This window comes from Doryrhamphus excisus, chromosome 9, assembly GCF_030265055.1.
Source record: "Doryrhamphus excisus isolate RoL2022-K1 chromosome 9, RoL_Dexc_1.0, whole genome shotgun sequence".
In the NCBI taxonomy this organism is placed as follows: domain Eukaryota; kingdom Metazoa; phylum Chordata; class Actinopteri; order Syngnathiformes; family Syngnathidae; genus Doryrhamphus; species Doryrhamphus excisus.
In genome coordinates this window covers 17648730-17665347 of record NC_080474.1, presented here as the reverse complement: position 1 = coordinate 17665347, position 16618 = coordinate 17648730, and the positions used below count along the sequence as shown (strand labels likewise).

Sequence of the window (16618 nt, the reverse complement as noted above, 5' to 3'; positions counted from 1 at the left end):
GTAAAACACAAACAGTGCTGAGTTTTGTATTTTATTCCCAGCAAAATGGCCCAAATTGTGACTTTAAAACCATGCATAAAGTACAAAAATTTGCATAGTGCATTTGAATAAGAATAGAATAGCAACAAGGATTAGAGGATCTAAAAAAAAAAAAAATCTGAAATTGTGTTGACATACATCAGACATCTTGAGTCGTACAAACGTAGATTGAGGCGAAACGGCCTAGATTTGGATGTGTGTGTTAAAATAGCTCAACCAAAAGAAACTAAAATAACCTTAAAAAAGGACAGGAAGGAAAAATAAAAGTTGCATAACATCAGGGACATTATCCGCGGGCCACATGTTCCAAAAGAGACTGAGGGATTACACTTGGCACGCTTGTGAACAAGCGCACAAGGACAGAATGCACAAAACTATAGCTGACTGTTTGTGATTGAGGGCGTTTTTATGCAAGTATATTATTTTGTCAACATCTGATTTATGATGAAAAAGTAACATTCAACATGAAAGACTGCTTCGCTTGATGGACTGTTTCTCATGTGGAGGTGGGTCATGGTGATGAATAAAATGCCATAAAAGACCAATGTAAATAGAAAAAGTCGACAACAATGGCAAGATTATTTTCACAGCAGGAGAAGTACAAAAGCTTATTTGATGAATTTCAGAATTAATTTAAAGGAAAACTGCACTTTTTGGAATTGTGCCCATGTCCCAATTGTGCACGTCTTTCTATTTTGTGTGTGTTCTAAATATAAAAAAAAAACAGCTAGCACAAAGCAGAAAAAAATTGCATTTTATGGACTTTACTTATTCTGCCTATATAGCCATCTATTTAAAAACTTCCAAAAACTTTAACCCCATAACAGAGACAACAAAAAGGACTTAACAAAAATTAACATTTAACAAAAGGTGCACTCAAACTGAGTGGAAAAATGGTCCAAAATACACAAAGTACAACCAAAAGCAGTAAAAGGTAACAAACGGAGCACAAGGCAGGAATAGCATAAGCTAACAAAAGTACTTATAAAAGTCCAGGAAAAAAGTTGGCCAAAAAGTACGCAGGGAACAGGAACACATGCTGGAGACAGAGATGCAAGTCTAAAGGCGTGGCTCGTAAACTGTTCCCAGGTGTGCCAGATGGCTTCGCCCCGGTCACACCCCTCAGGTGCACTGCAACACATAACAGATAGGTGGCAGCAGACTAGCTCAAGCAACACATAAGAAGCCATGGATAGATAGCTGTGGCTTCCACTAATCATGGCAGACTTCCTTGTTAGAGAACAGTAAGGTGTGCAAAAGTTACTTGTAGTTACTAGGCAGCAGTAAACTATTACATCAAATTTACTTTGTTTTTTTTGCCTCATTTTGTTACTTACTAGTAATTAATAGTTGGGTATTAATAGTTATTAATTCATAGTAAGTGTTATTGAGCACCGAAATAAGGTGCCAATATCTGCTTACTCTGCTTAAAAATAAAAATAAAAATAAAAATAAAAATAAAAATAAAAATAAAAATAAAAATAAAAATAAAAATAAAAATAAAAATAAAAATAAAAATAAAAATAAAAATAAAAATAAAAATAAAAATAATTGTGTTAGCATATCTTACACTGTTTCAGCCTGTTTTCTATTTTTTTTTATTGTTAGAACTTGCCTTCCAAGAGGACGTAATGTCTGTTTTGGCCAATAAAAATAAAAATAAAAATAAAAATAAAAATAAAAATAAAAATAAAAATAAAAATAAAAATAAAAATAAAAATAAAAATAAAAATAAAAATAAAAATAAAAATAAAAATAAAAATAAAAATAAAAATAAAAATTAAAATTAAAATTAAAATTAAAATTAAAATTAAAATTAAAATTAAAATTAAAATTAAAATTAAAATTAAAATTAAAATTAAAATTAAAATTAAAATTAAAAATGAATATAAATAAATACATAAATATTACAAAGGCAGGAAGTGAACAAATGTAACCATTACTTTAAAAAGTACCAGATGGAGGGGTAGGATTCAATACGCTTTGCTTCTTCCTACTCTTTTTGGACATGTGGAACTGTGAACTGATTATGTGATGCATTCAATTGTAATCTGATGCATTTTCAAATGAAATAAAACCATTACCATTGCCATTGTACCAGTACCATTACCTAATTTCCCATACATTTTTATTGGATGGTTTCCCTTCATTTATAATGCATATGCACGGCCACGGTATTGATACCCATCCATAGTAATATAATAAAACAAGTACCAAAACAAATGCATAAATTGAATAAAAGTATCAATCCCAGTGACAGTGCAGGGAACCTTGAGGCACTCAGCTTGTGCCATCTGCTTTATCTTGTTATGTAATCTGCGTTTTCAAAAAACTGCTCTCTTTTGTCATTTGAGGAACATGCAGGACAAATTCCTTTATTTTGCTCATCATCCATCATGTTATGTGCAGCCTAGTGTTAAGCTCACATCAGCTGGAGGTGAATGAACAGCCCCTGCGCCATCATTGGCTGAGAAACTTACACGTTACTGGACAGAACAAACCGCCACTGTGATTCCATTCTCCTCCTATTCATTAGAAGCTCCGTGGTTGTGGTACAACTACTCAGACCTTTATCGATCGGCCGGCTGCTTGGCTTCTCCAACATGAACCAAAGTGCGGGAGCAGCCCACCACAGTCGCAGGTACTCCAGTGATGACAAGGTAATGACAGAAGGACACTTCCACGCTGTTCTCTCATGGCTTCCGTGTACTTATTTCATACATATTTTCTTTCTTTTTATAAAATGTGTGAGGGTGGCAGCTATTGTGGATGAACTTTCCCGGAATAAGTAATGTGCAATTATTAACTTACTAGGATAATTCAGTCAGAACAAAGAACAAAGTTCTATTATGTAGAACAAAGTCACTTTATGAGTAAAAGATAATTGAGGAGACTATCGGCAAATATATTATTATGTCTTTTATGATATAAAAGTAACTGGCATGATAGAAATCCACAATCGCAGCTGCTCTTGCTTTTTGTGTACCGGTAATCTAATCTAATCTTTGAATTGGAAAGAGACTTTAGTCAGATGGATGTGAGAGAATGTCCTGACTAGTTCCCATTTTCATGAGGTTTCATTCGATACTCAAGGTTGCCAGCTGTAAAATGTCAACCCAAGGGGCCTGCCACACTATTTGAGAAACCTCAAATAGTAATGGTAACCTCTGCTCAGTACTCTTTGTAATCTTTTTCTTCCATCCATCCATTTTCTGTACCGCTTATCCTCACAAAGGTTATAGTTATGCTGGAGCCTATCCCAGCTGTCTTCAGGCAAGAGACAAAGTACACCCTGGACTGGTTGCCAGCCAATCACAGGGCATAACTTTTTCTTGAATTTTTTTTTTTACATGCCAGAGTAAGGAAGCATTGGGAAGACTTTTTGTTTTCAGTGGAGCTAAAGACCTTTCATACCGGATTCTGTAAGATGCATCCAATTTTTTCAATATTCAATAATAACTATTATACGTGGGGACATATCTCTAGCAGGTCTGAGCATGGCGAGGGGTGAATGTTGTGGAACCCACCATCCGCTTCTCATAGTAGATCAGTATGGTCAGGGGAGTACGCAAGGCAAGGCAAGTGTATTTACTGAGCATCATTCGTACATAAGGTAATTCAAAATGCTTTACAGAAAACATCACTTCATAGAATCATTCCATAAAGACATAAAATTATTCTAATAATCATAGAATTCCATAAAACATTAAATAAAACTAAAAAAAAAGGTAAAATACTCTTCAGTTGTTGACCAAATGCATGCATTTTGACCAAAAAAAGAAGAATGGAAATTTCCCTCCTGTATGCAGCTTGAGATTTATGGAGTATTTCATTACAAGAAACTTACTATAGTGCCCAACTGGGATGCAATACCATTAAAACCCCCTTACTGAGCATCATTCGTACATAAGGTAATTCAAAATGCTTTACAGAAAATATCACTTCATAGAATCATTCCATAAAAACATAAAATGATTCTAAAAATCATAAAATTCCAGAAAATATTAAATAAAACTAAACAAAAAGGTAAAATACTCTTCAGTTGTTGACCAAATGCATGCATTTTGACAAAGAAAAAAGAATGGAAATTTCCCTCCTGTATGCAGCTTGAGATTTATGGAGTATTTGATTACAAGAAACTTACTATAGCGCCCAACTGGGATGCAATATCATTAAAAGTCCCTGAAATGAGCATATAGCCCCTTAAATAGACTTCACTCCCATGATGTTCACTACTTCCTGTAACTAGATGAGCACTGTACTTCCTCCCCAATTTTTTGTGTCCCCAAAATTTGTGTTTCGCAAATAAACCCAATAATAACGATAACTCATAAAAGTTGCTTGCTTTCCCATCCATGCATTTGTTCAATTGTCATTAGTGAAGAAATCATCAGTGCACAACACTGTTGTTGTTTTTTGGCGTGTAAGGATTATTTCAAACAGATGAAAGGCCCTTTATGTTGATGTGTATTGAAAGAGAAAGCATAAAAAGAGATTAGTCTCAGCATTCTCTCCTGATGGCATGTCAACATTTATTTTTGGTCCCTCTCTTGGGAGTGCACGTGCACTGCTTTCACTGCTAAAAGCTTTGTTTGACACAAATGAAAAGCGGGCCCTATGAAACTGAAAATAGAACAAAACATTTGAACAATGAGGTAAAATATTTATATCCTGTACGTCATTTTAGTGTGTGATTTTGTGTGAGATAATGATTAGTATCTTTATAACTACATATAACCTAGTGACCAGTGTAAAATACTACGTCAATGTATTTGAATGCGTATTTTGAATGCTTTATATTTGTAGTTTAGTTCATTTACTATTTTTCATGCTTGAACATGTTTTCATTCATTTATTCATTTTCTACCGCTTATCCTCACAAGGGTCGTGGGGAGTGCTGGAACCTATCCCAGCTGTCTTCGGGCGAGAGGCAGCGTATATCACAAGGCACATATAGACAAACAACCATTCACACTCACATTCATACCTATGGACAATTTGGAGTCGGCAATTAACCTAGCATGATTTTGGAATGTGGGAGGAAACTGGAGTACCCGGAGAAAACCCACGCATGCACAGGGAGAACATGCAAACGCCACACAGAGATAGCCGAGGGAGGAATTGAACTCAGGTCTCCTAGCTGTGAGGCCATGTAGACTAACCACTCGTCCACCGTGCAGCCATGCAACATGCTTAATTTAGGCAAAATATATGTAACATTTACTTAAATATGCATATGTTTTTACTAATAACAGGCTGTATTTAATCACAAAATGGCATTATTCATCAATCAATATATTTTAGAAAAAGTATGATCGAGTGAAGTCGTGAAACTTGAACCGGAAAGTGGTGAGGGACAAATGAACAACGTTCTTAAACTAAATAGTCTTATCTTATTTACATGACAAGTTGGAATTTTCTGTTGTTTTTTATTTGGAATGTTTGTGAAATGTCGCTTTCTGAAAAACACAAAATACCATAATTTTTTTGGTACACTGGTCATTTAACATGAGCGAACAGTCAAAAATTGACTGTACACCACAAGACAGCAAAGAGCTGTACTGTTACATTAAACACACAAGTACTGTGTGTGTCAGAGTCATTAAAGCGAGTTGCTTACACAAGTATAAATCCCATGTGGCCTAATGATAGGGGTCATTTAATTCCTGAAGGACGTAAACCATTTACTGTATGTTGGGTCATGAAAAAGATGCGCCTGGGGGTATGTACCATCTTAATAGATCCAGACCTTGTGTGATTGAAGCTCAGCTGTGGGCTAGATTTAGGGTTGGTGTTGTTATGTAATATAATTTACATTTATATTGCACGCAAGGTTAAGTCCCGAACAGAGGCGAGGGAATATTCAGTATTGCTTTCTCATGGATATGAAAGTGATGTTGTGGATTGATGAAGGAGCGTATGTATGTTGACCGAGTGACCACATCTGTAGTTGATGTTCAAAATGAACCCAGCAAGCCTCAATGTAAGGCATGAAGGTAGTATAATGTCGACAAGCTGATCAGACAATAATGATAATGAATCTCAGGATCTGAATTTATTACAGCAATGTGTGTTTCTAGTGTTTTCCTTGGTGACTCCCAACTCCCTTGACATCATCAATCAGCGCCTTGCTTGTAATTCTGGGCTGATCCCTCACCTTTAATACAGCAAAGTGTATTACTAATGCTTTCCTTGGTGACTGGGCTCCCAACTCCCTTGACCTCATCAACCAGCGCCTCCCTTGTAATTCTGGGCTGATCCCTCATCTTTATTACAGCAAAGTATGTTACTAATGCTTTCCTTGGTGACTGGGCTCCCAACTCCCTTGACATCATCAACCAGCGCCTACCTTGTAATTCTGGGCTGATTCCTCACCTTTATTACAGCAAAGTGTGTTACTAATACTTTCCTTGGTGATTGGGCTTGCTCCCAACTCCCTTGACATCATCAACATTACCTCCATGGGCTGATCACTTACCTTTATTTTAACTTTTATCCACATAATGAGTTGAGATTTGGAGTACTGGTAAGGGATCATTATTAGCAAATAATATAATATTATTGCATTCTGTCGCTTTATGTTACAATAAACAAAAATGTTAAAACTTTACAATAAGGTACACAAAATTTGCAGTATTTAATGAGAAACTAAACTACCTAACCCTAACCACTAGTCATGAGTTATTCATTAGTTCCTCAGTAACTAATCAACATTAAGAGATTCTCAGATTGATACGATCTTCAAAATCAATCTCAAAAAGTGACTAAACCAAGTCTGTGAGCACTTTTTATTTTCTATATTTATTTGTGTTTTTATTTGTCGTTTTTACATTGTTTATTGTCATTTGTTTTTACCTGCCAGGGGACTACAGACTGCAGTTCATTAGTTCCTCAGTAACTACTTTAAATGTATGTGCCTTTGTCATTAATTCCTCATTAGTTTCTCACTAACTCCTGTATTTTTGTGTACCTTTTTGTAAAGTGAGATTTTTTTAAAACAAATCAGTAATGAAATGTAAATAATATATCAGCTATAAGTGCTAAATACTAAATACTAAATAAATAGTATGAGTTATTGTGAGCCTTTTCAATACCAGAAGGGGGCACTGTTGGACTAATAGAAAATTGTCAAATGTAATGTTTTTGAACCACAATCACATTTAAAAATGAGAATAAATGCTTTTCATGTTGCAAATATGTAGCCTCAAATCACACCTGTCATATATCTGTTTTATGAAAGTTATTATTTCATATTATTTTGTATCTCATTGTCAAATCTATTTGACAATCTAGTTGTTATCAATGTTGGGCTTTATCTACAGAACTGTTGTGGGCACAGCAACCTCCCAAACGCTCCAAACACAGCAATTACACAAAACCCAAAACACAAACACCATGAAACACAGGAAAATGTTACAATCACACAAAACACTACAGGATAAAAAAGCAAAGCACAAAAGAAAAATGCGACACAAGCTACAAATACAAACAAAACCCCCCAAAACACATGCATGGCTACCAGGGGCTCCAGTATTATGAAGCAGCCAATTATTATAAAGTGTTTTTAGGTGGCTTTTATATCCAGATTGCAGGCAACCTTTCAGTGGTGCAGAAGTATTTATATATACTGTATCAGAAATAACTGTAATCAAGGGTTTGCCAAAACGTGCAATGATTCTTTTACAGCACCGTGGACGAATGTTGGCTCACTCATCTTTGCAGAATTGTTGTAATTCCGCCACATTGGAGGGTTTACCAGCATGTACGACTCTGCAGCATTGCTTGGACTTCGGGGGCAGTGCCTGTGGTTTGGGTGGCGTTCCTACTTTTTTAAAAAGGAGGACTGGAGAATGTGTTTTAACTATCGTGGAATCACACTACTCAGGCTTCCTGTTAAGGTTTATTCAGGGGTTCTGCAGAGGACGAATCTCGGATTCAGGAGACGCAGTGGAGTTTTAGTTCTGCTCGTGGAACTGTGGGTCAACTCTACACTCTCGGCAGTGTCTGTGTTTTGTGGACTTGGAGAAGGCATTAGACCGCATTGGTAGGGGAATTTTATGGGGAGTACTCTGGGAATGTGGGGTACCGATCCGCTGCCATCTGTCTGAACAGAATACAACAGAATGGCTATTGAAGTAGTGATTAGTGATTATGTCTCACAGCTGGCCTGGGAACGCCTTGGAGGTGGCCGGGGACCGGGAAGTCTGCGCTTCCCTACTGAGACTGCTGCCCCCGCGACCCGGAACCGGATAAGCGGAGGAAAATGGATGGATGGATGGATGGATGGATGGCTATTGAACGATCAGTTCTCAGGTTTTGGAAAGGTGTGCACATCTGATAGAGATCCAAGGCATCCTCGGGTCGTTTCTGTGTTTTCACTTGAAAAATTAGGGACAACAGAGACTGTCAAGCTTATTGAGCTCTTTTGGCTATTGCTTGCTTCTGAATAAAAGAACAAACTTCCAATGCTCCTCCATTGACCATGCTGAAATGCCTCTGAACATTTCCTGCATGACTCAAGATTGCCACAGTATATAGAGAATGGAAAATGATGGGGATTTCCAGACTAGATAGGAGATGAACTCTCACATGAAATGAGAAGAGGATATCATCATGTTATTTGGATGAATGACTTTGTGCACTTAGGCTTAGATTCGCTTTCTCTCTCTCTCTCTCTCCATCTTTGTGGCCATCTTAAATTCATCGGTAGAGATATGAAAGGCTGCAGTCAGGAGATAGCCCATCGAGTAACTCATCCATTTCTGCCCCAAGAAGCTGAGAGTTCAATCTCAAAGGCTTTATGCTACATTTTCTTTACTTTAATTGCTTTTCTACAGACATACAGGCCTCCGGCTAGGCTGAATTGTTAACAAAATTCAAAAGAAAAGCAAAGATGGAGTATTGGTGTTTGTCTGTGTTGGGTAGCACGCTACAGAAACTTAACAGTTCTATTTTTTTTGATTAAAATACATTTTTATTGTATTTATGGAAATTACCAACATTGGTTTCAACTCCAAAGTACAGTACAGGTGTCCCTTGTTTGTAGCAGTTAATTGGTTCCAGACCGGATCTCTTTACACTCCAGTTATTCATTGTTTTCACCACAGTGATTAACTCTTACGCTGCAGGGACTGACGGCAGCTGGCTAGCAAGCTAAAAAGCTGGCGAGTTAACCAGTTAAAAACCAGAAGTTTATTTTACTCTATCACATGCCTTACTTCTTGACTAGGTACTGTTAATAAGGTTAATGTTAGGTTCAATCTAAATTGTCCATAGGTATGATTGTGTTTATATGAGCCCTGCAACCAGGGATAGGCTCCAGCAACCCACGCGACCCTCGTGAGGAAAAGTGGTAGAAAATTAATGACTGAATGAATGTTTAACTCTTATGCTGCAGGGACGTACGTAAAAAGCTAGCGAGTTAACCAGTTAGCCTCAAATTTATTTACCACTTCCACTAGAGGTGGGAGGAGAAGTTTATTTCACTCTATCACATCCGGACATGCCTAACTTCTTGACTAGGTAATGTTAATAAGGTTAATGTTAGGTTCAATCTAAATTGTCCGTAGGTATGATTGTGTTTATATGAGCCCTGGAACCAGTCCAGGGTGTACCCCGCCTCTCGCCCAAAGACAGCTGGGATAGGCTCCAGCAACCCACGCGACCGTCGTGAGGAAAAGCAGTAGAAAATGAATGACTGAATGAATGTTTAACTCTTATGCTGCAGGGACTGACGGCAGCTGGCTAGCAAGCTACAAAGCTGGCGAGTTAACCAGTTAGCCTCAAATTTATATTACCACTTCCACTAGAGGTCGGAGGAGAAGTTTATTTTACTCTAGGTTAATGTTAGGTTCAATCTAATTTGTCCATAGCTATGATTGTGTTTATATGAGCCCTGCAACCAGTTCAGGGTGCCGCCCACCTCTCACCCAAAGACAGCTGGGATAGGCTCCAGCATACAACTGTGACCTGAGGTTTAAGCGGCATAGAAAATGAATTAAGTAAGAAGTAATGAATTTAAAAATCTTAACAGGCGTTATACGGCCTTACAGGGGTTATTAAGTGAAATAATCAAACCACATTAGCCTTATTTGTTTGTCCTCCAAAGGGATTAACTTCTGACGGAACACTGATGGCTTTCCATCAGGTGCAGCGTTTTCATTTAGACAAGGTCATTCCATTGCATTCCAGATGGACAATTCGGAAGCAGAGACAAGATCCCACATTTTGGAACAGTTATTGAAATAAAAATTGTCATGCCGGAACTTTCTGTGGTTTAGCATTTGTCATTTAACTTGCCACTGTATGACCTACTGTACATGTCACGAATGATGCATAGTTATTGGGTAGGCATAAAAATGTAGAAACTAAACAATCACAGTGGGACAGGACATTTAAAATGACAAAGAGGCGATTTCTCAAGGGAAATAAATGTCTGTCATATGCCTCTGCTTGGAATTGGGAATTGGGTCGTCGCGAGTTTTGCATTCCTCCTCTGTGGTGTGTTTACATTAGCATAATCGGTCCAGCTGACTGTGTTTGGACAGCAGTGACATAAAACTCTGGCCTGATTGAAATTGGGTGTGTAAAGTAGTAGTCAGGCAAGAAGGGTTGGAAGCAATTAATGGCTGAAATTAGAAGCAAACAACTGCATATTTCCAAAAGATGCAAATGAACTGTTTACTTTTCCTCACCCGGTTCTGGTTTGATAAGCTTTCAGTCACAGTTGTATCTGTGATGGGTTTTTTTGTTGTTTTTTTTATTTTTATTTTATATGGGCAAATATATGAAACATTACAGTGCATTTCTTACATCAATCAAAATGTAACTTTCCATTATTTACATTTGTATTCAACTATCTGATCACAAGCCCAAAAGGAGTAGGCTGAAGCAAAAGCTTATAAATGCCTACCCCTTTTTTGCAAGATATAATCATGTTCATGCCATAGTCTTGTTTTCCCCTGTTATTATCATCATTGTAATATTATTATTGTTATTACAATTTTTTTTTATTGTTATTACAAATTTCCCCACTGAGGGACGAATAAAGGCATATCTCAATTATCATTATTATTATCATTATTATCATTATTGTTATAATCTTTGTAATTATTAGCATTATTATTGTTATTATTATCACCATTATTATAATCATCATTAATATTACCATTTTCATCATTATAGTTGTACCAATGTTGAGCTGTGTGTGGATACTATGGATGTAATACGCGATACAATACCAGGACAATACAGCTGTGGTACTTTATGCCACGCTCGAGCTGTTCAAAACCCCTCCTTGGGATGTCATATCACATCTTATTACTTCAAGTAATGGATACTTTAGCATTTTTGTGTAGTAGCGGGCAGCGTAACACTCCTGCTGCCTGGCGTCATGCAGGTGCCCATCTGTGTTGGCAATGCATGGAGGCAAATTTGGACGCAGCTCCTCAGCTACGGTGCCCGCTAGGCCCCCAGCTTCCTGACCTCGACATCCAGGTGCGGTGCACCTGCTTATGAACACTTCACCTCCGATGAAATACGGAAACAGACAAGGATGAGTACACGAGAGGAAAGCGATGTGCCGAAATAATGCTTAATTTTAAATCCACTGCACACCTATAATTATTCTCTCCTCATGTTGTCAATTTTTTTTTATTTTGTCGCAACTTGTAAAAAATGCAAAGAATAGTACCTTGAGATATATTTGTCTGTTTTTCAGGATATCGGGCAAATTGGACCAGACAGGAATTGGAAAGGTATCGCTATCTCCCTCCTTGTTATCATGGTGGTGCTTTCGCTCATTGGACTGTCAATTGTTCTGCTATCAAAAGGTGAGACAATAATAATAATAATAATAATGACTCAAATATTGTAACTGTAGAAGCTACACTGGGAGGTACAAGTAGCAAAATAAAGAGGGCAAGGAAAGCAGCGAAGCCGGGGACCATTGCACAAAAACGAAGATAAGGGGTTAAGCTGGGATCGTTCTTCCTCAGAACAAAAGTTCTTCATTCTCACTGACACTCTGAACTTCCAGTATGACATCTTTTTTATGCATGTATGTGTGGTCGAAATAAACAGAAAGACAAAGAAAAACAATCAGTCGATATTCTTATTAGCATTTAAGTATGCCCAGAAAATAGACTCAAACACAACTAAAGAGGCTAGTGAGTAGATACATACGTGTTGTACCCTGCCTCTTGCCCAAAGTCAGCTGGGATAGGCTCCAGCATACTTCTGTAACCCTATTGAGGGCAAGCAGCAAAGAAAATAAATGAACAGTATATTTTTTTAACCCAAAAAAACTATATAAATTCACCTTTATATGTGTGTGTGTTTGTGTGTGTAGATAATTACGGGCAATTTTCCGGCTCACACTTGACCCTGGATGACATCTTCCATAGGAACTTCCAAATACATGATCCTCAGGCAAAGTGGCTCAGTGGTACGTATTTTAAACAACAGAAGCTGTACATGCAATATTTAATACCTAAAGGTATAGTGGTATGCCATCGTCATTTATTGCAATGTACTTTGGTCAGTGTATGGTTCATTTGGGAAATATGGAAAAAATTATGGCAAAATATTCTTGTTTCCAAGACAGTTAACGATGTTCTGTTTTCGAAAAAGGATACAATTATCAAGAACAAAAATATGTTTGTGTGAGTGCACACAGTGGACCAACTGGTGCCGGCCCTGTGGACTCCTAGCATCATTGCCGCAACTTGGCTCGCGCCATTAAATTCCAGTGGATTCCAATAGGTGGATTGTTTGCGCCATTTGGTTCCACTTTGGTACCATTTGGTGGACACTTTCCACCGATTGCTTGATGCAAGTGGCGTGATTTTTGAAATTTTCTTGCCGCCAAACTCAGTTATGCCGCCGTTACAGGCCACCACGAGCCAGTTGGGAGGCAGTTTGAGCCAATGCACGCCACTAGGCACCCTATTGGCGACACTAGGCACTTGCCACAGCAAATTATATTGGCGCGAACTGGTGCGAAGTGGCACGAACTGGCACCAACTGGCTCCAGCCCTGTGGACTCCTAGCATCATTGCCGCAACTTGGCTCGCGCCATTAAATTCCAGTGGATTCCAATAGGTGGATTTGGTTCCACTTGGTGGACACTTTCCGCTGACTGCTTGATGCAAGTGGCGTGATGAAGATTTAAAAATTTTTGAAATTTTCTTGCCGCCAAACTCAGTTATGCCGCCGTTACGGGCCACCACGAGCCAGTTGGGAGGCAGTTTGAGCCAATGTAACATTTGAATTGTTAGTTTTGGCAACCTATTAAAGCATTAGGCTTGTAAAACAGCTTTAAAATGAATATAAATATCTTTTGGAAATCATCTAGCTTAGCTGACACATTGCCATTTTGGGGAAGTCACATCCTGGGATAGTCAGCTGATAACTGCTACTAAATATTTCCTGGGTCTCCTGGTTGGTAGACAGAAAAGCAGAAGCAATCATTTGTTCTTTTTACTTTTATATGGTAAGCAAAGCATTGATGTTTTTGTTTTCCTTCTGCAGCTTTGTAACTTTTCACGGGTAAAATCAATGTCTTGTTTTAGAGAAAGACGTTATCTTCTACAGCTGGGATAGAGACTTATTGAAAATCAACACAGAGACCAACAAGACAGAGCTCTTGCTGAAAAACACAACTTTTGTAAGTGCATAATGCCACTGTGTTTGTCACTTCAAATAAACAACAAAAACAAAAAGACATCGGCAAGCTTTTGTAACCTTTCTATAAAACCTTTGGAATCTATTTAAAAACATGTCTTTCATATCTTCTTATCCCCAAAGTCCACCTTTAAAGCCTCAAAGTTTGCGGTTTCTCCAGATCTGAACTTCGTTCTTCTGGGATATGATGTCAGACAGGTAAGACATTCTTAGTGGTTGTGCTGCATACAGATTGTGGTGCTGGTGTTTGACTTGGAGCTACTAACACCGAGGCTTTATAGTTCATGAGCCAAGGAGGTGTGACCAACATGAAGATATCACTCTGCTCACAGTGAAGGACTTAAAGTCAACCGCGATCTAGCAAGAGGCTACACATTTACATACTGCAGTATCCCTGTCAAGTATTGGAGTTGCTTTACGATGAATAATTTAAATGAGCGTTTAACTTGGACCTGCTTAGGATTGTTGGATATTGTTGTTTTTCCAAAATAATATTGAGAATATATTTGTAACGGAGAAGGTTCTTGGGTTAAAGTAGTGATGGCGAGATGAAGCCCCATGAGTCTTCGAACCATTTCGGTCAACTGGTTCGAGAATGGATTCATTTCTTGAAGCTTCATGTGCACACGAAACCACCTGCTGGCCTTGGATAGAATTACAGGCGGATGTGTGCATTCAATGCTGATCTGTTTTGGCTCTTGGAAATGATTATGTACTACAAAAAATTGTATCACCATATGATTAATCTACAAAGTGTAAGATAAAAATATACAGTATATATAAAATACAGACTGTTTTCTTGTCCATAAATGCCATGTACCATGTGATATGGCTTAGCTTCATCATGGTTGTGTTGGTAATATTGTAATACATTCATATTATAATGTAGTACTATTAATCTTACCACGGTCGGGTGAAGGTCCATTTTCATGTTTATGTTCATGAACGGCACGTTAATGCCTGAACATGAATGAGGTGTTATTATTGTACCCCAACTCCTTGAAAAACAATAAGCACTTCACTTCTCAATAACAATGACAAACAGTGAAAATACAGGTTTTGAAATGCAAACATACCATCTCTTAATAGTGTTGATTTGGCTTACTGATCAAGTCAAAATGTTTCCACACAATTTCTTCTCTCTCTGAACTCCAAACTAACGTGGCAGGTTGTCCTCTGGTTGATTTAGTAAAGCTTCATTCTGTGGTACTGTAACAACATACATAAAATACAAATACACAAATAAATGATAAGTAAAGTAATGTAACTCATATTACATAAACATAACGATGATTACATACAAAAGTCAACAAAGAAATTGAGTAAATATGACACTTATTAGAACAACAGTCGATCATACAGTTAGCTTGAATGCTAACATTAGCACCAATGAAAAAAGGGAGTCTCACTTAGCGAAAAAAGTGCACAAATAAATGCACAGCTCCCACAATGGAACCAAAACCTCACCGCTATGCAGCATCAACTCGGCGAAATTGCGGATGAGGCTCAAGAAAGCGTCAGAGTTGGTATAATTCGCTAAACCGTCGCTAAACAGCGCACTGTGGTGCGTTTATAGACTGCTGAACACAGTAGGACAAAACAACACCCAAAGCTGAACATTATCAGTAACAAATTATCATGTAACAATGTAAATTATAGACTTTACATTATAACAATAGTATATATAGAATATTTATATTAATATATATTTATATAAATTATATTAATATTATATATATATATCAGATCATGACATCCCACAAAGTATGAGTTTTATCAACTTCTACTTGTGCGTATGTTTGAATTTAAGCCCAACTTCTACCACGCATACACACACAAGCTAGTAGGATCAACGACACCACAAATAGAAGCACTAAGAGATGGATTCCTCTAATTAATACAATTTGAATAATTTGCATCATAACAGGTTCAAAAAGCTGTGACAGGACAGCCTGAAAAAGACAATTTTAAATGCACGTGTCATGGCTTATCTTGCATGACTGGAGGATTTGGAGGACCGCACTCTCTCCGCAGGGAGTGTGTTTTCAAAGAGCATGCTGATCTGACCAGTGAGAGCACAGCATGGTTTCTCAGCAGGTATCACTTCCCCCAAAATACACTCAAGGATTTAGGCTGTGATTTGCTACCCATGTTGGAGTAAGAGACAAAACCAAAGCCATCGTGGTGTATATCCTGCTACCCTGGGATTTTTAGGCCACTAGAACATTTAAACGGGAGATTACAGACACTAAGCAGAGTAATGCCAGCGGTGTTGGATGCAGTAAAACTTCATCAACATCAATCAGAAATCACTCCACACTCTTTATTGCTCTCTGGTTCTACCATATCTTACTTATTGTGTGGAAATATGGGGTAATAACTATAAAAGCAATCTTCACTTGCTAAATGTACTGCAAAAAAAGGCCAGTAAGGATAATTCATAATGCCGCCTACAGAGAACATACTAACTCCTTATTTCTAAAATCACAAATACTTAAATTTCCAACTGTCTTCGGGCAAGAGGCGGGGTACACCATGCACTGGTCGCCAGCCAATCACAGGGCACATATAGACAAACAACCATTCACACTCACATTTGATAATAACAGACTAATTAAAAAACAAAATGTATTCTTTAAATTTTAATGAATAAAGGATTAAAGGTTGTTGGATTTGTAATTGCACTGAACATCATAGAATATTCATTGGCCACAGGAGGTCAGTGAACATATCACAAAAAACACAATCAAAAACATTTCTTACCGTTTTCGTACATGTGATGTTCTGAAGTCCAACCATTGTTGACAGCAATAGAAGCAGTGAGAAGAGTGTTGGTTTTTCGGACACCCACTTCTCTTTCGAGAGTGGCTATTGTGGTCTGACTATCATCATCAGC

At 37.7% G+C, this 16618-nt stretch overlaps 1 protein-coding gene and 1 long non-coding RNA gene across 9 annotated transcripts in view; one reads left to right on the top strand and one right to left on the bottom strand.

The window, feature by feature from the left end:
* Positions 1-197: 197 nt before the first annotated feature.
* On the bottom strand, positions 198-15274 carry LOC131136223 (uncharacterized). The gene is made up of 3 exons (XR_009131711.1): positions 15190-15274; positions 14799-14931; positions 198-1170 (listed from the first exon to the last, which is right to left on the bottom strand). It is a non-coding gene; the product is annotated as an uncharacterized LOC131136223 (long non-coding RNA).
* Positions 2412-16618, top strand: part of LOC131136221 (inactive dipeptidyl peptidase 10-like) — a 32923-nt gene continuing 18716 nt past the window's right edge. For 2 of the 8 annotated variants that reach the window (XM_058082835.1, XM_058082837.1), the window contains exons 1-6: positions 2413-2699; positions 8202-8363; positions 11759-11870; positions 12389-12484; positions 13611-13705; positions 13846-13920. In XM_058082835.1, the coding sequence (XP_057938818.1) occupies positions 2643-2699; positions 8202-8363; positions 11759-11870; positions 12389-12484; positions 13611-13705; positions 13846-13920 (597 nt within the window). In that variant the 5' untranslated portion in view covers positions 2413-2642. Of the gene's footprint in view, positions 2700-8201; positions 8364-11758; positions 11871-12388; positions 12485-13610; positions 13706-13845; positions 13921-16618 lie in introns of all 8 variants that reach the window. The other 6 variants (XM_058082836.1, XM_058082834.1, XM_058082840.1 and 3 more) reach the window with 6 other exon arrangements.